Source organism: Lampetra planeri, chromosome 38 (assembly GCF_965212315.1).
Source record: "Lampetra planeri chromosome 38, kcLamPlan1.2.h2, whole genome shotgun sequence".
In the NCBI taxonomy this organism is placed as follows: domain Eukaryota; kingdom Metazoa; phylum Chordata; class Hyperoartia; order Petromyzontiformes; family Petromyzontidae; genus Lampetra; species Lampetra planeri.
The window spans coordinates 4,721,340-4,739,137 of NC_136144.1; the positions used below are offsets into that span (position 1 = coordinate 4,721,340).

The 17,798-nt window shown below is 54.0% G+C and overlaps 1 protein-coding gene across 3 annotated transcripts in view; it reads left to right on the forward strand.

Annotated features, from left to right (window-relative positions):
* The window catches only part of IPO9 (importin 9), a 74,063-nt gene that overhangs the window by 14,004 nt on the left and 42,261 nt on the right, over positions 1-17,798 (forward strand). For all 3 annotated transcript variants that reach the window (XM_078612230.1, XM_078612229.1, XM_078612231.1), the window contains exons 8-10: positions 3,181-3,281; positions 8,598-8,656; positions 9,506-9,657. In XM_078612230.1, coding sequence (XP_078468356.1) covers positions 3,181-3,281; positions 8,598-8,656; positions 9,506-9,657 — 312 coding nt within the window. The remainder of the gene's footprint in view (positions 1-3,180; positions 3,282-8,597; positions 8,657-9,505; positions 9,658-17,798) is intronic.

The window sequence follows — 17,798 nt, forward strand, 5'->3', positions numbered from 1 at the left end:
TTGCGCTAGGCGGAGGTTGTGGGGGGGCTGTGGTAGTGAGGAGGCTGTGGTGGGGGAAGGTGGGAGGGTGCGTTTTGTGGTGGGGGGAGGTGGGGGGACGGGGGGGGGGCTGTGGTTGGAGGTGGATTGAGGTGGGGGGTGGGTGCCCTCACTCCCCGCTCGCGCTCGGCACAGGGGCGCGCCATCTAAACGTTGCCGTGGCCTCGGGTGCCGCGCGGGAACACGGAAGCCCCGCGGGGCCGGCACGACCGCTCACTGCGCCAGATTTAGCTTTACATTTCGCGGTGGATTGGCGCTGCCGCAGGTAGCCGTGAGTGCGCTGGCCCCTACCGCCCGCTCCCCCCTCTCGTTTGTGGCCCCAATGCCACAACCCGCTGTGATGCGGCCGGAGGGACCTGAGTCGCTGCCCTTTAAGCAGGGCTATTTTTATTGGGTTATATATATATTTGTTTATTGTGAAATACAAATATACGTGGGAGTGCGCGTCGCCACGTTCCGGAAACGCACAGCGATGGTTGCCGAGGGGGTCGCGTTACGAAACGGAGTTGTTCGTCTTGCTGGAAATCTGGAAGGGCACTTTGCCTTCCCGCCCTCTTTCCCCCCCCCGCACCTCCGATTAGCACGGTCGGCTACGTGCAGTGCGAAAGGAGTTCAACATCGTACGTACGTACGTACGTAGATCCTTACGTGAGAAATCTGCGTCCCGCTGAAGGAGATGTCACAGAACTGCTTCTTAGTTCCCTTCAAAGTGACGTCTTATCTTTCACACGTGCCCTGCAGTGATCTGTGGCCTTTCGAGTAAACTTAATAACTATAAATTATTAACATTTTTATCAGGTAAGGCCCACTGAGCTTATGTTGCTCTTTTTTCAGAAGCGACCTGGCTCTCACAAATGATAGCTCAACGAAGTGGCTTATCATCATGTGGAAATGTATAGCAACCAAATACTCTAAACGCACGTCGATTCTAAATGTGGAGTTAAGTAACAGAGAACCCACATAAAAATCCACGCGACCACAGGGAAAACATGCAAACTCTAAATATAGAGCAGGCGTCAGGGTCGGGATCGAACTTACGACCTCCTGTATACCAGGCAAGGGAGATAACATCTCGCCACAGCGGGTGATCTGGTCGAGATGTTTCATGACATGTCGATCGAACCGAACATAAAAAACATTATCTCAGATTTGGAGATTTTGGGACAAATTAAGTGATAAAACCAAAATAATAGAATGTTTTTTTTTGGCACATTAGTGACCGGCCATCGACTCACTACGCTTGGGAACCTGGTTGAAATCACTGGTAGCTCCCCCCCCCCCCCCCCCCCGTCAGGTACATGGGTCTGGCGGATGCCGGCGTGCTGTTTTTTTGTCACCCAGCGTTCTGCTGCGGGCCTTCGTTCTTGTGTACAGCAAGTGCAGAAAAAGAATCAAATCACTGGTGGCCGCCCCAGTTTGAACCGAGGTTCCTGACGGTGCTGGCTCGGCGTTCTGACCTCCGAGCCACCCGGCCGCGTCAAAAAAACTTCCAGAATATTCCCCGCAGCGTGCTGTGTCGGGCCTACATCAATTCCCGGCTCCCACGAACTCCTCCGCTAGCGTGTGCAATGGCGAGACGTCATTCGCGAGATTCCGAGGCGTGTCCCGCACCCAAAAGAACGTGGCTGGCGAATCCGCAGTCGCCCATCATTACGAAAATAGCTTTGTGTTGAGAGTCGGTGGATTAAGTGGACGGAATGAGTGTTCGTGAATTTCGATTTAAAGCTTTCGTGACTGCAGGGATTCATCTTCTTGGTTCTTTCGGTAAAGTCACGTAGAAGGGAAGTAATAAAATAATAAAAATAAAACATAATAAAATTATTCTCACGACGTTTCGGCCACAAGAAGATGTTCGTGAATTATTACCTTAGTTTTTTTGCAGTCATTCGTCGGGAGGTGATGCAAGCAAAAAAAACATTCAGGAGTGAAGTGTAAAGTGTTCCAGTAGAGCTCGTGCGTGATACCTTTAAATCACATGTCCTACGAAGAAGTACCGTTGCCCGAAACGTCGTCCCTTACATGTATATTTTTTTCTTTTATAGCTCTACAGTCTATTGACGAATGTGTTGAGATTTTGGTGAATAACACGTAGCAGGAGGCATTTGCGACCAATATTATCCATTGTCGAGGTTTGTTGGGTTAGATCGCGTAAATATAAATGCGTCGTTAAACCCGCCAACACCCGACACAGCCAATTAGTAAGGTTTGTGACGTAAATAAAACATGCCAATTAGTTACTAGAACAGCACACCGGTCGTGTGTTGGAGAGTAAACCCACAACATTTATTATTTGAGTGCAGTGACGTTTCGCCAGTAATTACAACCAGCCTCGACAGGTTTAACGGCACATTTATATTTACGCGATCTAACCCCAAAACAACTCTGTTGTGGTTAATTGTACTTGTGCACCACTGCCAACACAGTCATATCACCAAATAATTAGTTGAAACCATTTTCGTGTGGGTTCCCATCTTTTTACAGCACACTCCTCTACAGGATGCGCAACTTTGTAAACTTATTTGCATTTCTCCATCCTCAGCCGTCCTTAATGATAACCTCGTGTGTATGTGTGTGGCCATCACTGGGCAGCGGTGGCGCAGCAGTTAGCGCGCTGCGGAACGAACCCGGAGACTCAAGTTCGATTCCCGCTCACGACCAACACCAGTGACGATTTTATGAACCGGTCCTGGGCCTCCCGTTTGTTAAACTCAGCCTCAAACGAGTACTTGTGTGGTGTATGTAAACATCGCCACTGGGGAGACAAAGGCGGTTGTGCATTGTGCTGGCCACCCACCCCCCTGTGTACTGTGCCGGCTTTAATAGGTGCTCGCTAACAGCACTTGCCCCAGAGTCTAATGGCTATGCCCATCAGTGGCTAAATATATCTGTGTCCATGTGAGTCTGTGTTTGTCCATGTGTATCTTGCTTTGTCCATGTGTGACTGTGTGTCCTCTGCTTGTCGATGTATGACTGTCTATCCATCCATACTTCTATGCATCTGTGCATGACCATGTGCGCCTGTGCCTTTATACCTGCACGTGTCTGTATCCATGTGCACGTGTCCATCCTTGCCTCCGTGTGTACCCGTTTGTCCCAGCGTGTACCCATGATCTGTCCGGGTGTCCTTGTGTCCACACGCAGGCCGTCACAGCGCTGGTCAAGAGCTTCCCCAAGCAGATGTCTCCCTCCATGCAGCAAATCCTGCCCATCGTGTGGAACACGCTCACCCAAAGCGCCACCATATATCCTTCATGGCGCCAGCATCGCCTCCGTGTGCCTCGTCCTCCGCATCCGCGTGCGCTGGGTGATACGCAAAGGGATTGGGGCAGCGGTTTGTATAGAACTGGGGGGCAGGGGTTTGGTTGTAACCTCATTGCCTGTGAGGTCGCGACCCCCATCTCTCTGCCCGTGACGGTCATGTGACGCCCGCCACTGCTGTCGCCCCTGTTCGACGGCTCGACGCGGTAATAATATTGCGATATTGCGGCCGTGTCGCCGGTATCGGTATGGATTTTTGCGTTGATGACAGGGCACCCTCCGCTGCCACCGCCGCCCCTCTTGTGCGTGTGCACCCGTGCGTGCGAGTATGGATTTTATTCCAGAAAAGCAAAAAAAAAATATTCACGTTTTGCCAGGCCGGCCCCCTCCCGCCTCAACCCATTGTCTCTCTATCAGCGGCGGCAGCAGCAGCAGCAGCAACAAAGCGGCTCGCTTGATGGGATGTGCGGACCGATGCGCCTTGCGTGATTTGCGTCACACCATCACCGCCCCTAGCCCTCTCCGCCCGCCGTGCTCGCCTGCCCCCCCCACCCCAGCGGAGCAAACGCGGTCGCCGCTTGTGATCGGTGCGTTCCGTTGCCGCAAGCCGCGAGCGTACGATAGTCTTTAAAAACCAAAAAAAACCCCCGGCACGAACCTCGAGTCGAGCGATTCCTCCCCGGTTTTCGTGGCTTTTGTCGTGCAATTAAAGTAATTTGCCATCGTGCAGTCAGGACGGTTAACCACCGCTTTTAGTGAAAGCGTAAATGATAATAATTGTTGCCTTTTTGGGTCACGACAGCCAGGAGCGCCACCCCTACACCACCCCCCCCTCCGCTCCTGTAATTTGCACGGTTATTAAATTATTTTGCGCGCACGCAACGCTCGCTCATCACGTTTTAAGTCTTAAAAAATATATATATTTACATTTTTGAGTCCCTGCACGAGTTTGTGCGGAAATGATTCACACCTGGGGAGCGGAGGTGTGAGATGTGGGGCCACTGGTGTGTTGTGGCTCTCTGGTCTGTGGTCATGGTGTTGGTGTGAGTTGCGCGTTTTGATGAGGCGTTGGTGTGTGATGACAATATTGACACGCACGCGACGAGGGTGTGAGACGCGGGTGTTTGTGCTCGCGTAGGCGTGAGATGAGGGGGGAGCGGTAGGGTAAGCGGTTAGCGCTACGCTGCGCTACGAACCTGGCGACCCGGGTTCGATTCCCGCTCACGGTCAACACCGGTGACGATTATCTGAACCGGTCCTGGGCCTCCCCTAGGTCGACTCAGCCTCAAGTGAGTACCTGGTTGTGATGTGTAAACATCGCCACTGGGGAGACCAAGGCTGCCGGGTGTGGCATTGGCCACTCGCCCCCTCGTGTGTCGGTGCCGGCCTTCATAAGTGCTCGTTAACAGCGCTTGCCCCAACAGTCTGTGCAGGCTATATGGAGGATCTTTGTCTTTTGTGAGATGAGGGTGTGAGATGCGGCTGCTGTGAGATGCGGCTGAGTATACTCCTCCCGCTCCTCCTTCCCCTCCTCCCCCTCCTCCTCTACCACCAATCACCACCCCTCCCCACACCGCATCTCTACCAAACCTTTGATGTTTGTGCGTCGCCGTGGGAAACGGGGCTCGCTTAATTGAGGTCGTTATTCCACAAAGTGGGTTGGGTTTTTTTGTTGTTATTCCTTTGCGAAGCAGAAGGGTGAGAGAAAAGGAAAATGGAATTGCGGGTCACCTTCCTTGGTGGCGTTGCATCTCAGGGGGCCGCCGTTTACAACGCCACTCCAGAACATTGGGTGGTCCTAAATTCAACATCGTTTAACCCCCCGATAGGTTTATATATATTAGGGTGTACTGTATAGATGTATATAATCGGTCGCTTTCATTCCTCCATAAATGATTTATTGCAAACGTGCGATCGGCGCACTGTCAAGGAGATGATGAATCCGCTTGGACAGCTCACAGATTGTTCGGCAATCCCACAAATTTTTTAAGCAGATTTTACGTGATGGATGATTTTTTTACTTTTTTTATTGTGCAGTCATAAGAAGTACAGTCTTTCCTCCTGTAACACGGTCGTAGTTGCTGCGTTCCTGAAGAACAGGGCGTTATGGAAAAATTGCGTCATAATAAATCAAATGTAATGTAGGGTAAAGCACAGTCCGCGATAACACGTGAGATGCGCACGCAGGCCGAAGAAAGACCGAGACACTTGGGTAGCATCTAGAAGCATCCAGCAACATCCCGCCTTGTGCGACGCTGCTACGCCGAGGCAGCCGTACGGCTGCTTATTCCTGCTCGGGCTGTAACGTAGTTTCGGTCACTCGAGCGCGTTACATCCAATTCGCGTCCGCGTGATAAAAAATGTTCCCTACTTCATTCTTCATCGCGTCATATCAAATTCGCTTTATGAAAACAACACACGGAATTGGAGGAGAACAGACCGTAGCGTCTTTTGTGTTTAGCAGTTTCCTCGACGTTAACCAGAAGGTGAACGATTCGGCACGTTGACACACATGGAACTCTTTTCTGTGTTTGAGAACTCAGTTACGTCACCGGCGGCTGCAACCCACCTCGGAATCCAAGAGCTCTCTGCCCACGTGCAATGAGCAAATCGGAATTATGCGCGTAACGGATCGGCGATGAAAATTGATCGTTGCGGTCGGGACACACACGTGGAATTTGTGTGTGTGTGTGGGAGAGCAGGATATGATTTACGCACGGTGCATGTTAATGAAATGGAATTACTGCACGTAGGGTAATGGAGCGAATGAGACGGAACAAACGAGACGGAACAGATGAGACAGAACATAAGAGAGGGGCGAGACTGTGTGAGGTTGATCAGAGGCTCTGGAGACGTTGAGCCGCTGCGAGCCTGGGTTCCAGTCCGGGTTTTAGCCGCCCGTGATGAAACTGGTGATGGAAGCGAGCGATGGTGGTGGCGGCGATGGTGGAAATGATAGTGTTGGTGGCGGTGATCGTGATAGTGGAGGAGGTGGTGGCGGCGGATGTTTTTTTTATCTTTTTATTGCAACAACAATTGCGGGCCCGGTACAATGCGTCGCTGCCCAGTCGGCGAGGGGCGAAAGAAAACCACGGGAATTTTTGAGCGGCGCGTCGAGGACGGTTTTAGAAGAGGTGAAATAATGCCTGCTGCCCTAACCAAGTTGGGACACCGTGTAGGGGGAAGAGTGAAGATTTGGGTGGTGGTGGTGGAAGAGGGGGGGGGGAAGATAACGAGCATACGAAGGGAATACCTAGGGGGGGGATAGGACGGGGGGCGATGGCGACGTTGGTGGCGGTCGTGGTTGCGCTGCACTACCGCCGCGGACACCCCTGGTGGGGGGCAGGGTTCGCTCCTTTCTGGTTGCCCGATGTCATTTTCCCGGCTCCGCGGGGGACAGCTGCCCGTCGAGCGGTGGGCGCCGGCCCGCCTGACGGCGGCGTCGCTCGAAGCCCCGATTCTCCCCAGGCCGCTCTCTCTCCCGCTGAGTGAATCGTGCGCCGTGGGAAGAGCGCCGATGATAGTAATCTTGTCATGGGGCGCACAACAGGTCCGCGGAAATCACAGGGTGCGAGCGGGCGGGCGGGCGGGCAGGCGGGCGGGCGAGCACTTGTGTCGGCCATGGCTGAGAGATGTCAGACGTGCGAGCGGCGAGCACCGATTCCGCTAAAAGCTTTCGATGGTTTCTGCCACTGCGATGGGGGGGGGGGGGGTGAATTTAGATGGCTGTTTTTTTTTGCTTGCTGTTGGTCTCTGCGTGCAGAATCGATGCCTCGCCACCGAAAATAGAACAGAAAATTTGACAGCTAATTATTGAAATTTCAGGTGCAATCTGGTCGCTTGCGTGAGCACGCGTGCGTGCGTATGTTTAGGCGTGTGTGCGATTGCGCGTGTGTGTGTGTGTGTGGGGAGTGGTAGTGCAGTGGTTAGTGTTATGAACCTGGACACCCGAGTTCCATTTCCGCTTACTGCTAGCGCCAGTGACGTTCATCTGAACCGGTACTGGGCCTCCCCTAGGTCGACGTAGACTCAGATTAGTATCTGGTGCGATGTGTAAACCATCGCCACTGGGGAGACAAAGGCGGCCGGGCGTGGTACTGGCCACCCACCTCCTCGTGCGCCTTGACGTCCGTCAAAGTCGCTCGTGAACAACACTCGCCCCACCAGCTACGGGGAGGGGGGATCTTTGTGCTGGTGTGTAAGTGTGCAAGCATATGCTTACGTGCGCGCGTGTGTGCGCGCGCGATCACTCCCGCGTGTATGCATGCGCGCATGCCGCCACATTCCCCGCTCGCGCTCCGCGTCGCGCTCGTTTCCCCCGCCCCCCTCCCCGGCGCTCGCCTCTCCATTCTCGAGGGGAAATTCGGCGCGCACCTCCACGTCACCTGCTAATAGCGCCCGCACGACCGCCTGGGTCGGCGCCCCCGTGCGTTCGCTCGCCCGCCGTGATTTAGACAACATGTTTCCAGCGGGCTGCCCTTGTCCTCTGTCGTTTGAAGCTTTCGTGACTGCAAGGATTTATATATATAGGCACCATGGTGGCGAGATGTTGATTCCTTCGCCTGGTATACAGGATATCGTGGGTTTGATCCCGATCCTCATGCCTGCTGTATTTTTGGAGTTTGCGTGTGTATCCCTGTGGTCGTGTGTATTTTTCTCCTCCGGATTTCCCCCTCATTTATAATCAACATCAAGCGAGTAGAGTATTTGTGCTGCTATACGTTTCCACGTGATGATAAGCTACTTCAGTGGGCGATCATTTGTGGCCAAATCTCTTTTGAAAAAGAGCTACATAGCTCAGTGGGGCCTTTACCTGGTAAAATAAAAAAGTGTTTATAGTTTTATATATTTTTTTCCCTGCTAGGCTCGGTGCCTGCGTGTGCACTGCACGCTTTGAACGCATGACGTCCGCACCCACTCGCTCTCCGCGAGGGTTAAAGCTGCCACGTCACCCCCCCCACACCACCACCCTCGTTCTGATCCCCAGCGTGGCTTCATCCTCGCGGCTTTCGCCGAAACGCGGCACGGGATCGGCAATGGCGGCCGCCGAGTATGACGCTGACCGCCGCGATTATGGTAACGAAGGTGACGTCGCTGGCTTCGCCGGCTGGCGACGCCGATTGAAGCTAACGGCCGGCACAGGCGCGGTTGATCGGCGATGGAAACGTAACAAACGTTCGATTGGCGGCCCCGAGCTCGATGGTTGCGTGCGCGTGTGTGCGTGTGTGTACGTGCGTGCGTGTCGTTGTTGAGTTGTTGACGCCGCCACGGTGAGGTTTCCTCCCTTGACCACACTGTACATACGTCCGCACGGAGGTGAACTTCATGGAGGAGGCGTCCGACCCCGTCGATTCAGACGGTGCGTGTCCTCAACTCTACTCACGGGCAGTGGGGGGGGGGGAGAAGGGGGAGTGGTGGTGCAGTGGTTAACACCGCGCACCCGATAATCCGAGTTAAACTCCCAGCGATGGCTAGCATCAGTGATATCTGAACCATTACCGCCGCCGCTACCCCTCTCCTACCTCCAATTATCACGGTTGTCTACGTATGGTGCGAAGGAAGTTCAAGTTCAGCAAGGTGGAGGATGGTCAAACGACCCTCACGAGCTACACGACGTGGATAGGCCATCTACGCCTCTCACTTGTGTTTGCAATTCGCTAGACTTGTTTCCATTTTAACTCGGAATTTTATCACCAAGCAGTGGATTGGCAAAGGGCTGTAGAAGAAAATGTGTTATTGCTCACACGATGCATCCGAATGACTTTCACAGTTACCTGTCACTTTCCTTGTCACCTGTTGCTTTCTGGATGACCTTTGACCTTCTCAGTGATCTGTGGCCTTCCCAGTAAACTAAACAACTATAAAATATTTTTATTTTACCAGGCAAGGTCCACTGAACTACATTGCTCTTATTTAGAAGCGACCTGGCCACAAATGATAGCTCAACAAAGTGGCTCATCACGTGGAAATTTATAGCAGCCAAATACTCTTAAATGCATGTTTAAGAAAAACCACGGGGAGATAGACACACAAACTCTAGATATAAAAGTGTCGGGGGGGGGGGGGGTCGGGATCGAACCCACGACCTCCCGCGTACCAAGCGAGGGCGTTAACATCCCACTACCACGCCGCCTGTGACTCGGTGAAGTGTGACATCTCTGGCCTGACCCTGCCCCTTCGCCCCCCCCCCCGCTCTCTGGCCACGCAGGCGAGGTGCTGGGCTTTGAGAACCTGGTGTTCAGCATCTTTGAGTTTGTGCACGCACTGCTGGAGGCGCCGCGGTTCCGCGGGACCCTGCGCAAGGCCCTGCCCGACCTCATCTACTACCTCATTCTCTACGCTCAGATCACCGAGGAGCAGGTGAGCACGGGGGGCTATTTGTGTATAAGGGGGCTCCTCTGGTGGCTTTCTTCGTGGGGGGATCCTGGCTGCTATGATTGTGTACTGAGCCGCTGTAGGGTTTGTGTGCGTGCGTGCACGGTGAACCGAGTTCAATTTTCGCTCATGGCCAACACCAGTGATGATTATCTGAATCGGTCTTGGGCCCCCCCCCTAGGTCGACTCAGCCACGAATTAGTGCCTGGTGTGGTGAGCAAACATCGGCGCTAGGGAGACAAAGGCGGCCGTGCGTGGTGTTGGACACCCACCCTCTCGTGTGTCATGCCGGTCTTCATAGGTGCTCGCGAATAGCACGTGCCCCAACACGGGGGGCATCTCTGGGTGTTAGATGGGCAGCGGTGGCTATGCACGCCTGTTATCCACCACTCTGGAGGCGAGGGTTGGTGGGTTGTCGTGAAGGTGCTATGCCCTGACTCGCCAGAAGAAGGCAGTACAGCAAATGCACTAATTGCCATCTTTTTCCATCTGTGTTGCTGCCTCACGCAAGGCGTGGGTTTCCTCCGGGCGCTCCGATTTTCTCCCGCATAAAAACAACCAATGCAGGACCCTGCTTAAAATGAGTCCGAGGACATAAGTGTGTCTCTCCTGGATAAATAAGTCAATTAATCTAGATTTGAAGCTTTCGTGACTGCAGGAATCCATACTCGGGTTCTTTCGGTAAAGGCACGTAGGTAGAAAAATAATAATAGATCACGACGTTTCGATCGCAACACAAGCGACCGTCATCAGGTGGAACAGATACAGCAGTTATCCTGCTGATCTATTATTATTTTGCTACCTACGTGACTTTATCGAACGAACCAAAGAGTAAGTAAATTAATATATATTTTTATATTAATGGGCTATGTGTGTTCGTGTGTGGCTGCCCTGAGGAGCCTGTGTGTGCGGATAGCCCTGCGGGGCTACGTGTGTGTGCGGCTAGCCCTGCAGGCTACAGCAGTGAGGACTAGCTCTGGGGGCTATGTGTGAGCAGCCCAGAGGGTTTTGCCATGTGTGTGTGTGCGTGTGTGTGTGGAGCGATAGTGTAGCGGTTAGCGCGCTGCGCTATGAACCCGGTAACACGGGTTCGATTCCCGCTCACGGCCAACACCGGTGACGATTATCTGAACCGGTCCCGGGCCTCCCCTAGGTCGACTCAGCCTCAAATGAGTACCTGGTGCAGTGTGTAAACATCGCCACTAGGGAGACAAAGGCGGTCGGGCGTGGTGCTGGCCACCCACCCCCTCGTGTATCGTTCTGGCCTTAATAGGTGCTCGTTAACAGCACTTGCCCCTACAGTCTGTTAAGGCTATATGGGGGATCTTTATCTTTGTGGACTAGCCCCTGGGGAGCTATGTGCGAGCGAATATCCGTGAGGTGTGGGCCAACCTTGGGGTCTACCTCATTTTCGACACAAATCACGGAGGAGCAGTTGCTGCCGTGAGGGCTAGCGTGGTGTGGGCAGGCCCTGGGATCCATGGGCGCTGTGTGGTGGGGCTGCCCTAGGGGCTAAGAGTGAAGGGTACCTCTCAGGACAAGGAGCAAAGTGCACTCTGCAGCTTTTTGTCAGGGCACTGCTGAATGCTTTAAGGGCATCTGCAGCCACTTGCCCACATCATTATGGCCAAGGTGTCTGCAGGGAGTGGTTGCAGTTCAACAAGTCCGTTGTTGTGCTGTACTATCCATGATGCCAGCATCAAAGCTCCCTCCCCCGCCTTCTCCGAACTGGTGAAGTAACGGTCACATAACCCCTCGCGACCTGAATGGGCGTTGTTGGGGGGGAGGGGGAGAAAGGGTGGGGGGGCGGCACCTCTTCCGGCCGTGGATTGATGCGCACGTGCACGTCACGAGCGCTCGCGTCGTCGGCGCTGATCGGGGAGTCGATGCGCCGTTACACGCCCTGCTTGAGGCGCCGCCCGCCGGCGGGGGCTAACGATCGCGAGATCGCACGCAGGCAAATTCCGAAGCCGCGACGGTCTGGGGAGGAAATTGGGGAGCGATTTGACGGTGGGGGCTGATAAGGCGGTGAGCAAACGAGGATTGGGAGGACTTGAGTTTGCGAGCGAGCTCCTCACGCTCGCTTATGATTTTTACATTCTGCGTGCGTGCGCCCCCCCCCTCCACCCCCCCCCCTCACTCCCCATGCTTTTATCTAAATGTTAATTTGTGGCTTTGGCGGTCCCCGCATGCCGTTGGCAATTCAGCTCACGCTCGGCGCGCCATTAAGTGTGCTAATGAAGTCTGCGGCTGCCGCTTTGCATACCGAGTGTGCGCCGCGCGGGGGGTCCGCCCCATGCCTTCGCTCCCGGGGAAATGTTCCTTTGGCTGCTTTAACCCTTCCAGCGAATGTCTCTCTCTCTTGCCTCTCAGTCAACAATGGTCACGCTCTCTTTCTCGCTTTCCTCTCTCTCGCTCTCTCTAGCGCTCGCTCTCCCGCTGTCTCGTTCGCCCTGTCGCTCGCTCGCTCGCTCGCCCTGTCGCTCGCTCGCGCTGTCGCTCGTCTCTAAACGCTCGTTCTCTTGCTCACTCAACGCTCACTCTGACACTCGCTTCTCTCTCTCTTTCTCGCTCACTCTGATGCTTGCTCCCCCGCTCTAACGCGAGCGGAATAAGAATTTATGTCAGCGATGGATGGAGGGGATGGAGCCTCGGGCCCCGTTGCTGCGAACAGGGAGAGGACGCAGCTGACGGTGATTTGTTGCGAAGCAGAGGTCGGTGAAGTTGGCAGGCCCGGCCAGGACCGACTCCTGTACAACTTGCCACACTGATGCTCACCGTAGCCAAACTTTTCCACCGCACACGAAAATAACAAAACAAAATAGAGATACAACGATGGCAGGCAATTCCCAAGTGATAGAATTGAGCGAACGAGCGATGTTGGTGGACTCATTCACCCGCCTACTCGCCCACCCACCTACACACTCGCCCGCTCGATTACCGCACCGCAGGTCGCATACAACTCTTCTCTTTCTGCTTCTTCCCTACGCTACTCCACTTGGGAATTGCCTGCCATCGTCTGTTCCCGTACGCTTCAAGCTCTTGTAATAAATTCAGGAAATTGGTTACACACTCTTGCCTCCTGCAACTTTAACAATAACAGCAAAATTAAACGCTTTCGGCAATAATGCTGCAGTGCCCTTGAAGAGAAAATGTTGAGCTTAATTAGGCGACGTTTCAGGCCATGGCCCTTTTTCACAGCACACACAGAGGAGGCCGGAGAGGTGGTCCCTGTGTGTTGCTGGCCACTTTGGTGTTCTGGGCCCTTTGGCCTGCGCTGCAGCGACCCCTCCCCCCACACACACGTACAGAGCAGCTGCTTATTATGCAGATTTGAAGTCTGTGCATTGCATCATACGGCCAAAGCTATCTTGTCCTCCCTCCCCCCAATTGATCATCGCCTCCCTCTCCCCCTCCCCCAGCGTGTGTCCCCCCAACACCCCCACCACCCGCCCCGAACTCCCGTGCCGTGTTGCGCGATGGCGGCCGCGCCTTAATAAATTCACGTCGGCGCCAGCGCGGTAATTGCGCACGCCTCGTTAAGTCGCGACGCTCGGCCCCGCCCGCCGACCGACCACGGCGTGAGCTCCGAGCGCCGCCGCGTGGTTCCTGCGCCGTCGGGAGGTGACGGGGATGCGGCCCGTGCCGTTGCGCTTGCCGCGATCGCCGCTCGCTTTAAACAGCCGGGTGGCGGCGGCGGCGGCGGTGGTGGCGGCACGTGGCTGACTCAGTGCTGCGCTGCCAGCAGCGAGGGCTGGTGGATCACTGCACGAATGTTGCGAAACTCGCGTTACCGTGGGCGTCGAGGAGGTTGCCGTACGCTGGCTTGACAGGAGAACGCGGTACGGCAAAGTGCGGGCTCATATCAGAGCGGCCGAGTAATCCACCACAGGAAATGTAGTCAATTACACTTTTTAATCAACTTCCGTTTCTAGGTCTCATTGTGGCAGCTCTTCACAGTTTGGGTTTGTGCGCCACTCCCCACTGCGTGTGCTTGGAGCCACCCAGCAAACGGCCGTGCACATCGTTGAGAACTGCCCCTCACACGGTGGTGGCTCGAACATGGAGCGAGGAGCTTGATTGAACTCGATGGGATTACTGATATGGATGCTGATCTGTGTATGTGTAGTAAGTATTCAGGAGACTTTGACGACGGAGTCGGAGGGACACTTATTTATTAACACCAACTTGTGCACAGTAACGGGTACACACAGCACTTAGAGGGGTATCGTCCCCTTCACTCGTCTAACAGTGAGACGCAACATCTAACCCCACTAACCTACGCCCGAGTCCTCCACTACGGAGCTAGTGGAGGCTACCTATCCCAGCCCTGGTCAAGCTGGGATCCCGGCACCCTGAGTCTCCAGACCGGCTCTTATAAGAACGTCAGTCTGGGCTCTCGGGGCCACGCCACCGGCTTACCCTGGTCGGCCCTGACAAGGACAGCGAGCCAGGGGAGCTCCGGGGCCTATTCTAGCTGGTCTTCGCTCTTCGCTGGTTAAAGCAAATACTCGACCTCGAGCCCTCCGGCTCACCACCTTTTATAGCACTCGGCCCCCGGGAGGGGCCCGTGGGGGATGTAGGTGCGGACGTCGGTGCGAGCACCTCCTTCGTGTACAGCCCTAACCCCGCCCCTTGTGTTTGTTTCCCATCCGTACCCATACATCTACACAATTACACCTCTACATCATTATGTATGTTGTACTTCTTTCGCAACATACATAGTCAACCGTGCTAATCGGAGGTGTTAGCAAACACGAGAGGTCACTCAATTTAGATTCACCTACTCCTTCATTCTAGATTTGAAGCTTTCGTGACTGCAAGGAATCATATTCTTAGCTAAGAATATTCACCTACTCGTTTAGTCACTCGCTCACCCACCTAATCACTCGCTCGTCCACTCAGCAGCTCACCCACGAGTTATCTCATGCACTCACCCACTCACCCACCCACCCGTTCACCTTGAGGGCGGTGGCTACGGGCTCGGACGAACGGGCTGATTGAACCTGATTGAACTCGATGATGTGGCAATCAGGCGGTCGAGTGATTCGGATATATCGACCTGCGAGAGCAGAACACAAGAGTGGGCAGGATGGCCTCTTTCCGGCAGATACGAGGCGGTCTTGTTCTGCCCCCCCCCCCCCCCCAAGAATGAAATGAAATAACAAAATAAACGCAGAAAATAGAAGTTGTAACGATGCCACCCGTGTCGCCACATTTGATGAATTGCCTCAATTCCAGGGGTCACAATTCAACCCGCGGGCGGATTGTTTATTTAATTTTTGTTTGCTACAGCGATTGTTGCATGATATACATGTATCTACAGCGGTGTAATCCTGTAGAATCCGAAGCGGTTTAAATCTAATCGGATATCAGAGTGCAGTGAATTGGTAGAATCCGTATTGGTGTGAATCTTTAGAATGTACTACTCCGTATGAATGTAAGTAGTTTACGCTGCCATGAAACGGTTTGATTTCCCTGCGCTTTAATGCGTGAGTCGAAGGGGTGATGTGTGCCTGTGTAAGACAAGGTTTATGTAACCGCGTTGGCGCTGGGCACAAGATTGGGGTGCCTCTCGATAATAATACGGAATACGGTGTTTTTTTGTTGAATGTGTGGGTACGTATGTTGAACTTGTTTTGTATATACTTGGGGAACGGTAGGTAGTGCAGAATTTAGTGCCCTGCGCTTTGAACCCGGCGACCCAAGTTGAATTCCCGTTCTCACGGTCCAATAACAGTGGTGAATATATGTTGCAGTTTAGAGTTATTCTTAAAATTTTAATATAGATTGTATTGTTATTGTGATCTAACATCAAACTGGGATTTTTGCAAATTTTTTGTACGCAGCATAAACGTATGGTGCTTTTTCTGGAAGATTTAATTGTTTTTATAGAGGATGTTTAAATTTGCGTGCAGTAAATTTTTAACGTATTTTGTAATTTTATCGTTTGTTGCGGTTGCACCCAAATCAAGAGCTGAATGGCTCACAGGGTAAAACCAAATAAATGAAATAAATAAATGCACCGGTTCTGGGCCTCCCCTAGGTCAACTCAGCCTTAAACGAGTTCCTTGTGCAGTGTGTAAACACCAGCAATTTGGGGAGGTAAAGGCAGCCGGGCATGTTATTGGCCACCCACCTCCTCCTTATGTGCCGTGCCAGCCTTCATAGGTGCTCGCGAACAGCACTTGCCCCCAAAAATCTGTTCAGGCCATGAGGGGGGATCTTTGTCTTTATGTACAAATATTTTCTGGCACCCTGGTAGACAGAAGTAGGTGACTAGAAGCCACGGTTACAGCGAGAGGTTTCTCCTGGTCTGTCGCGTGCGGCAATGTTGTCCGGTTTTCTGTCGCAGGCAGACCTGGCTGATGCTAACACTCGTGTTCCGTGGGTCCCCTTTCAAAATGTGTTGAGATGAAACGCGACGCGAAGCACTGTGAGATGTCCCGGCGTATACGTGGGAGGATCTAACATACTGTTTTCTAAAAAAAGTTTCGCTCGCTGGACGGCTGGCACGCGGGCAGGCAAGTGCTCAGTGGTAACGTCACCCGCATCCCCACAGCGTTGCGCCGGGTTCGTGAGTCGTGCTGATGTCACTCCTCGCCCTCCCCCCCCACCCACCCTCTGCCCCAGCCATGCTCGTCCAAAACCAAATCATTGTCATCTTTAGGACTGCGTGAGGTCTTGTTATTCCCGCAGCTGTAGGATCCATGGATTCAAACGCAAAGCCGAACGCCGGCGTCCGTCGTGCGATATCAGAGGCGCACACGTTCGCTCGCGTCTGCACCTGGGGCTCCGATGAATGATTAATGGGAGTAATGTGCACTCCCCTGGGCGGTCTCTCCCGCAACGTGTAACCCGTGTGGTGACCAGCGCGTGTCTCCAGCTCTCCCCACGGAGCGAACGCCTCGCTGGCGGAGTTGAGCGCGAGCGTGCGCACGTGTGTGCGTGTGTACCGTGCGCACGTACGCACGCGTGTGTCTATCGTGTCGTATGGGCAGCGGTAGTGTAGCGGTTGGCGCGCTGCGCTACAAACCCGGTGACCCGAGTTCTATTCCCGCTCATCGCCAACACCAGTGACGATTATCTGAATGAGTTCTAGGCCTCCCCGAGGTTGACTCGGCCTCAAATGAGTATCTGGTGCGATGCGTAAACATCGCCACTAGGGAGACAATGGCGGCCGGGCTTGGTGTTGGCCACTCACCCTCTTGTGCACCGCTGCCGGCCTTCAGAGGCGCTCGCTAACAGCACTTGCCCCAAGAGTCCGTGAAGGCTATCTGGGCAGTCTGTGTCTTGTGTATCGTGTGTACGTACGCTGGCCAGGTGGCTCAGCTGTAGAGCGACCGGATCACAGTCGGCAGGTTTCGAGTTCAACTTCTGCTTTGGTGGGAATGGGGGGGGGGTTGACTTTGTCCGTAATATTTTCGAGACGGATGCGGCTGCCTGTAAGCCCTCTCGCGAAGGATCGACGCGATGCTACGGGGAGAAGGGAGATGGAACGAGGAGACGTGCGGTGGTCGGCTGATTTTTTGCTTCTATCCGCGTGAACGGGTTCGTGGGGGGTGTCGGGGTCACGTTTTGGGACGGTGGGTGAGGTGGTACTGTGACTGTGGGTGAGGTGGTACTGTGACTGTGGGTGAGGTGGGACTGTGATTGTGACTGTGGGTGAGGTGGTACTGTGACTGTGGGTGAGGTGGTACTGTGACTGTGGGTGAGGTGGTACTGTGACTGTGAGTGAGGTGGTACTGTGAGTGAGTGAGGTGGTACTGTGACTGTGAGTGAGTGAGGTGGTACTGTGACTGTGGGTGAGGTGGTACTGTGAGTGAGTGAGGTGGTACTGTGACTGTGGGTGAGGTGGTACTGTGACTGTGAGTGAGGTGGTACTGTGACTGTGAGTGAGGTGGTACTGTGACTGTGAGTGAGGTGGTACTGTGAGTGAGTGAGGTGGTACTGTGACTGTGAGTGAGTGAGGTGGTACTGTGACTGTGGGTGGGTGAGGTGGTACTGTGATGCAGAGGGAGGGCGACTCATTCCTAGTGGAGGCCGAGCTGTCCCACAGACGGGGAGCGATCGACTCCGCGGGAGTGTTCGTAGCACTCCGCAGGAGCCTCGGTGAGGGACCGTCT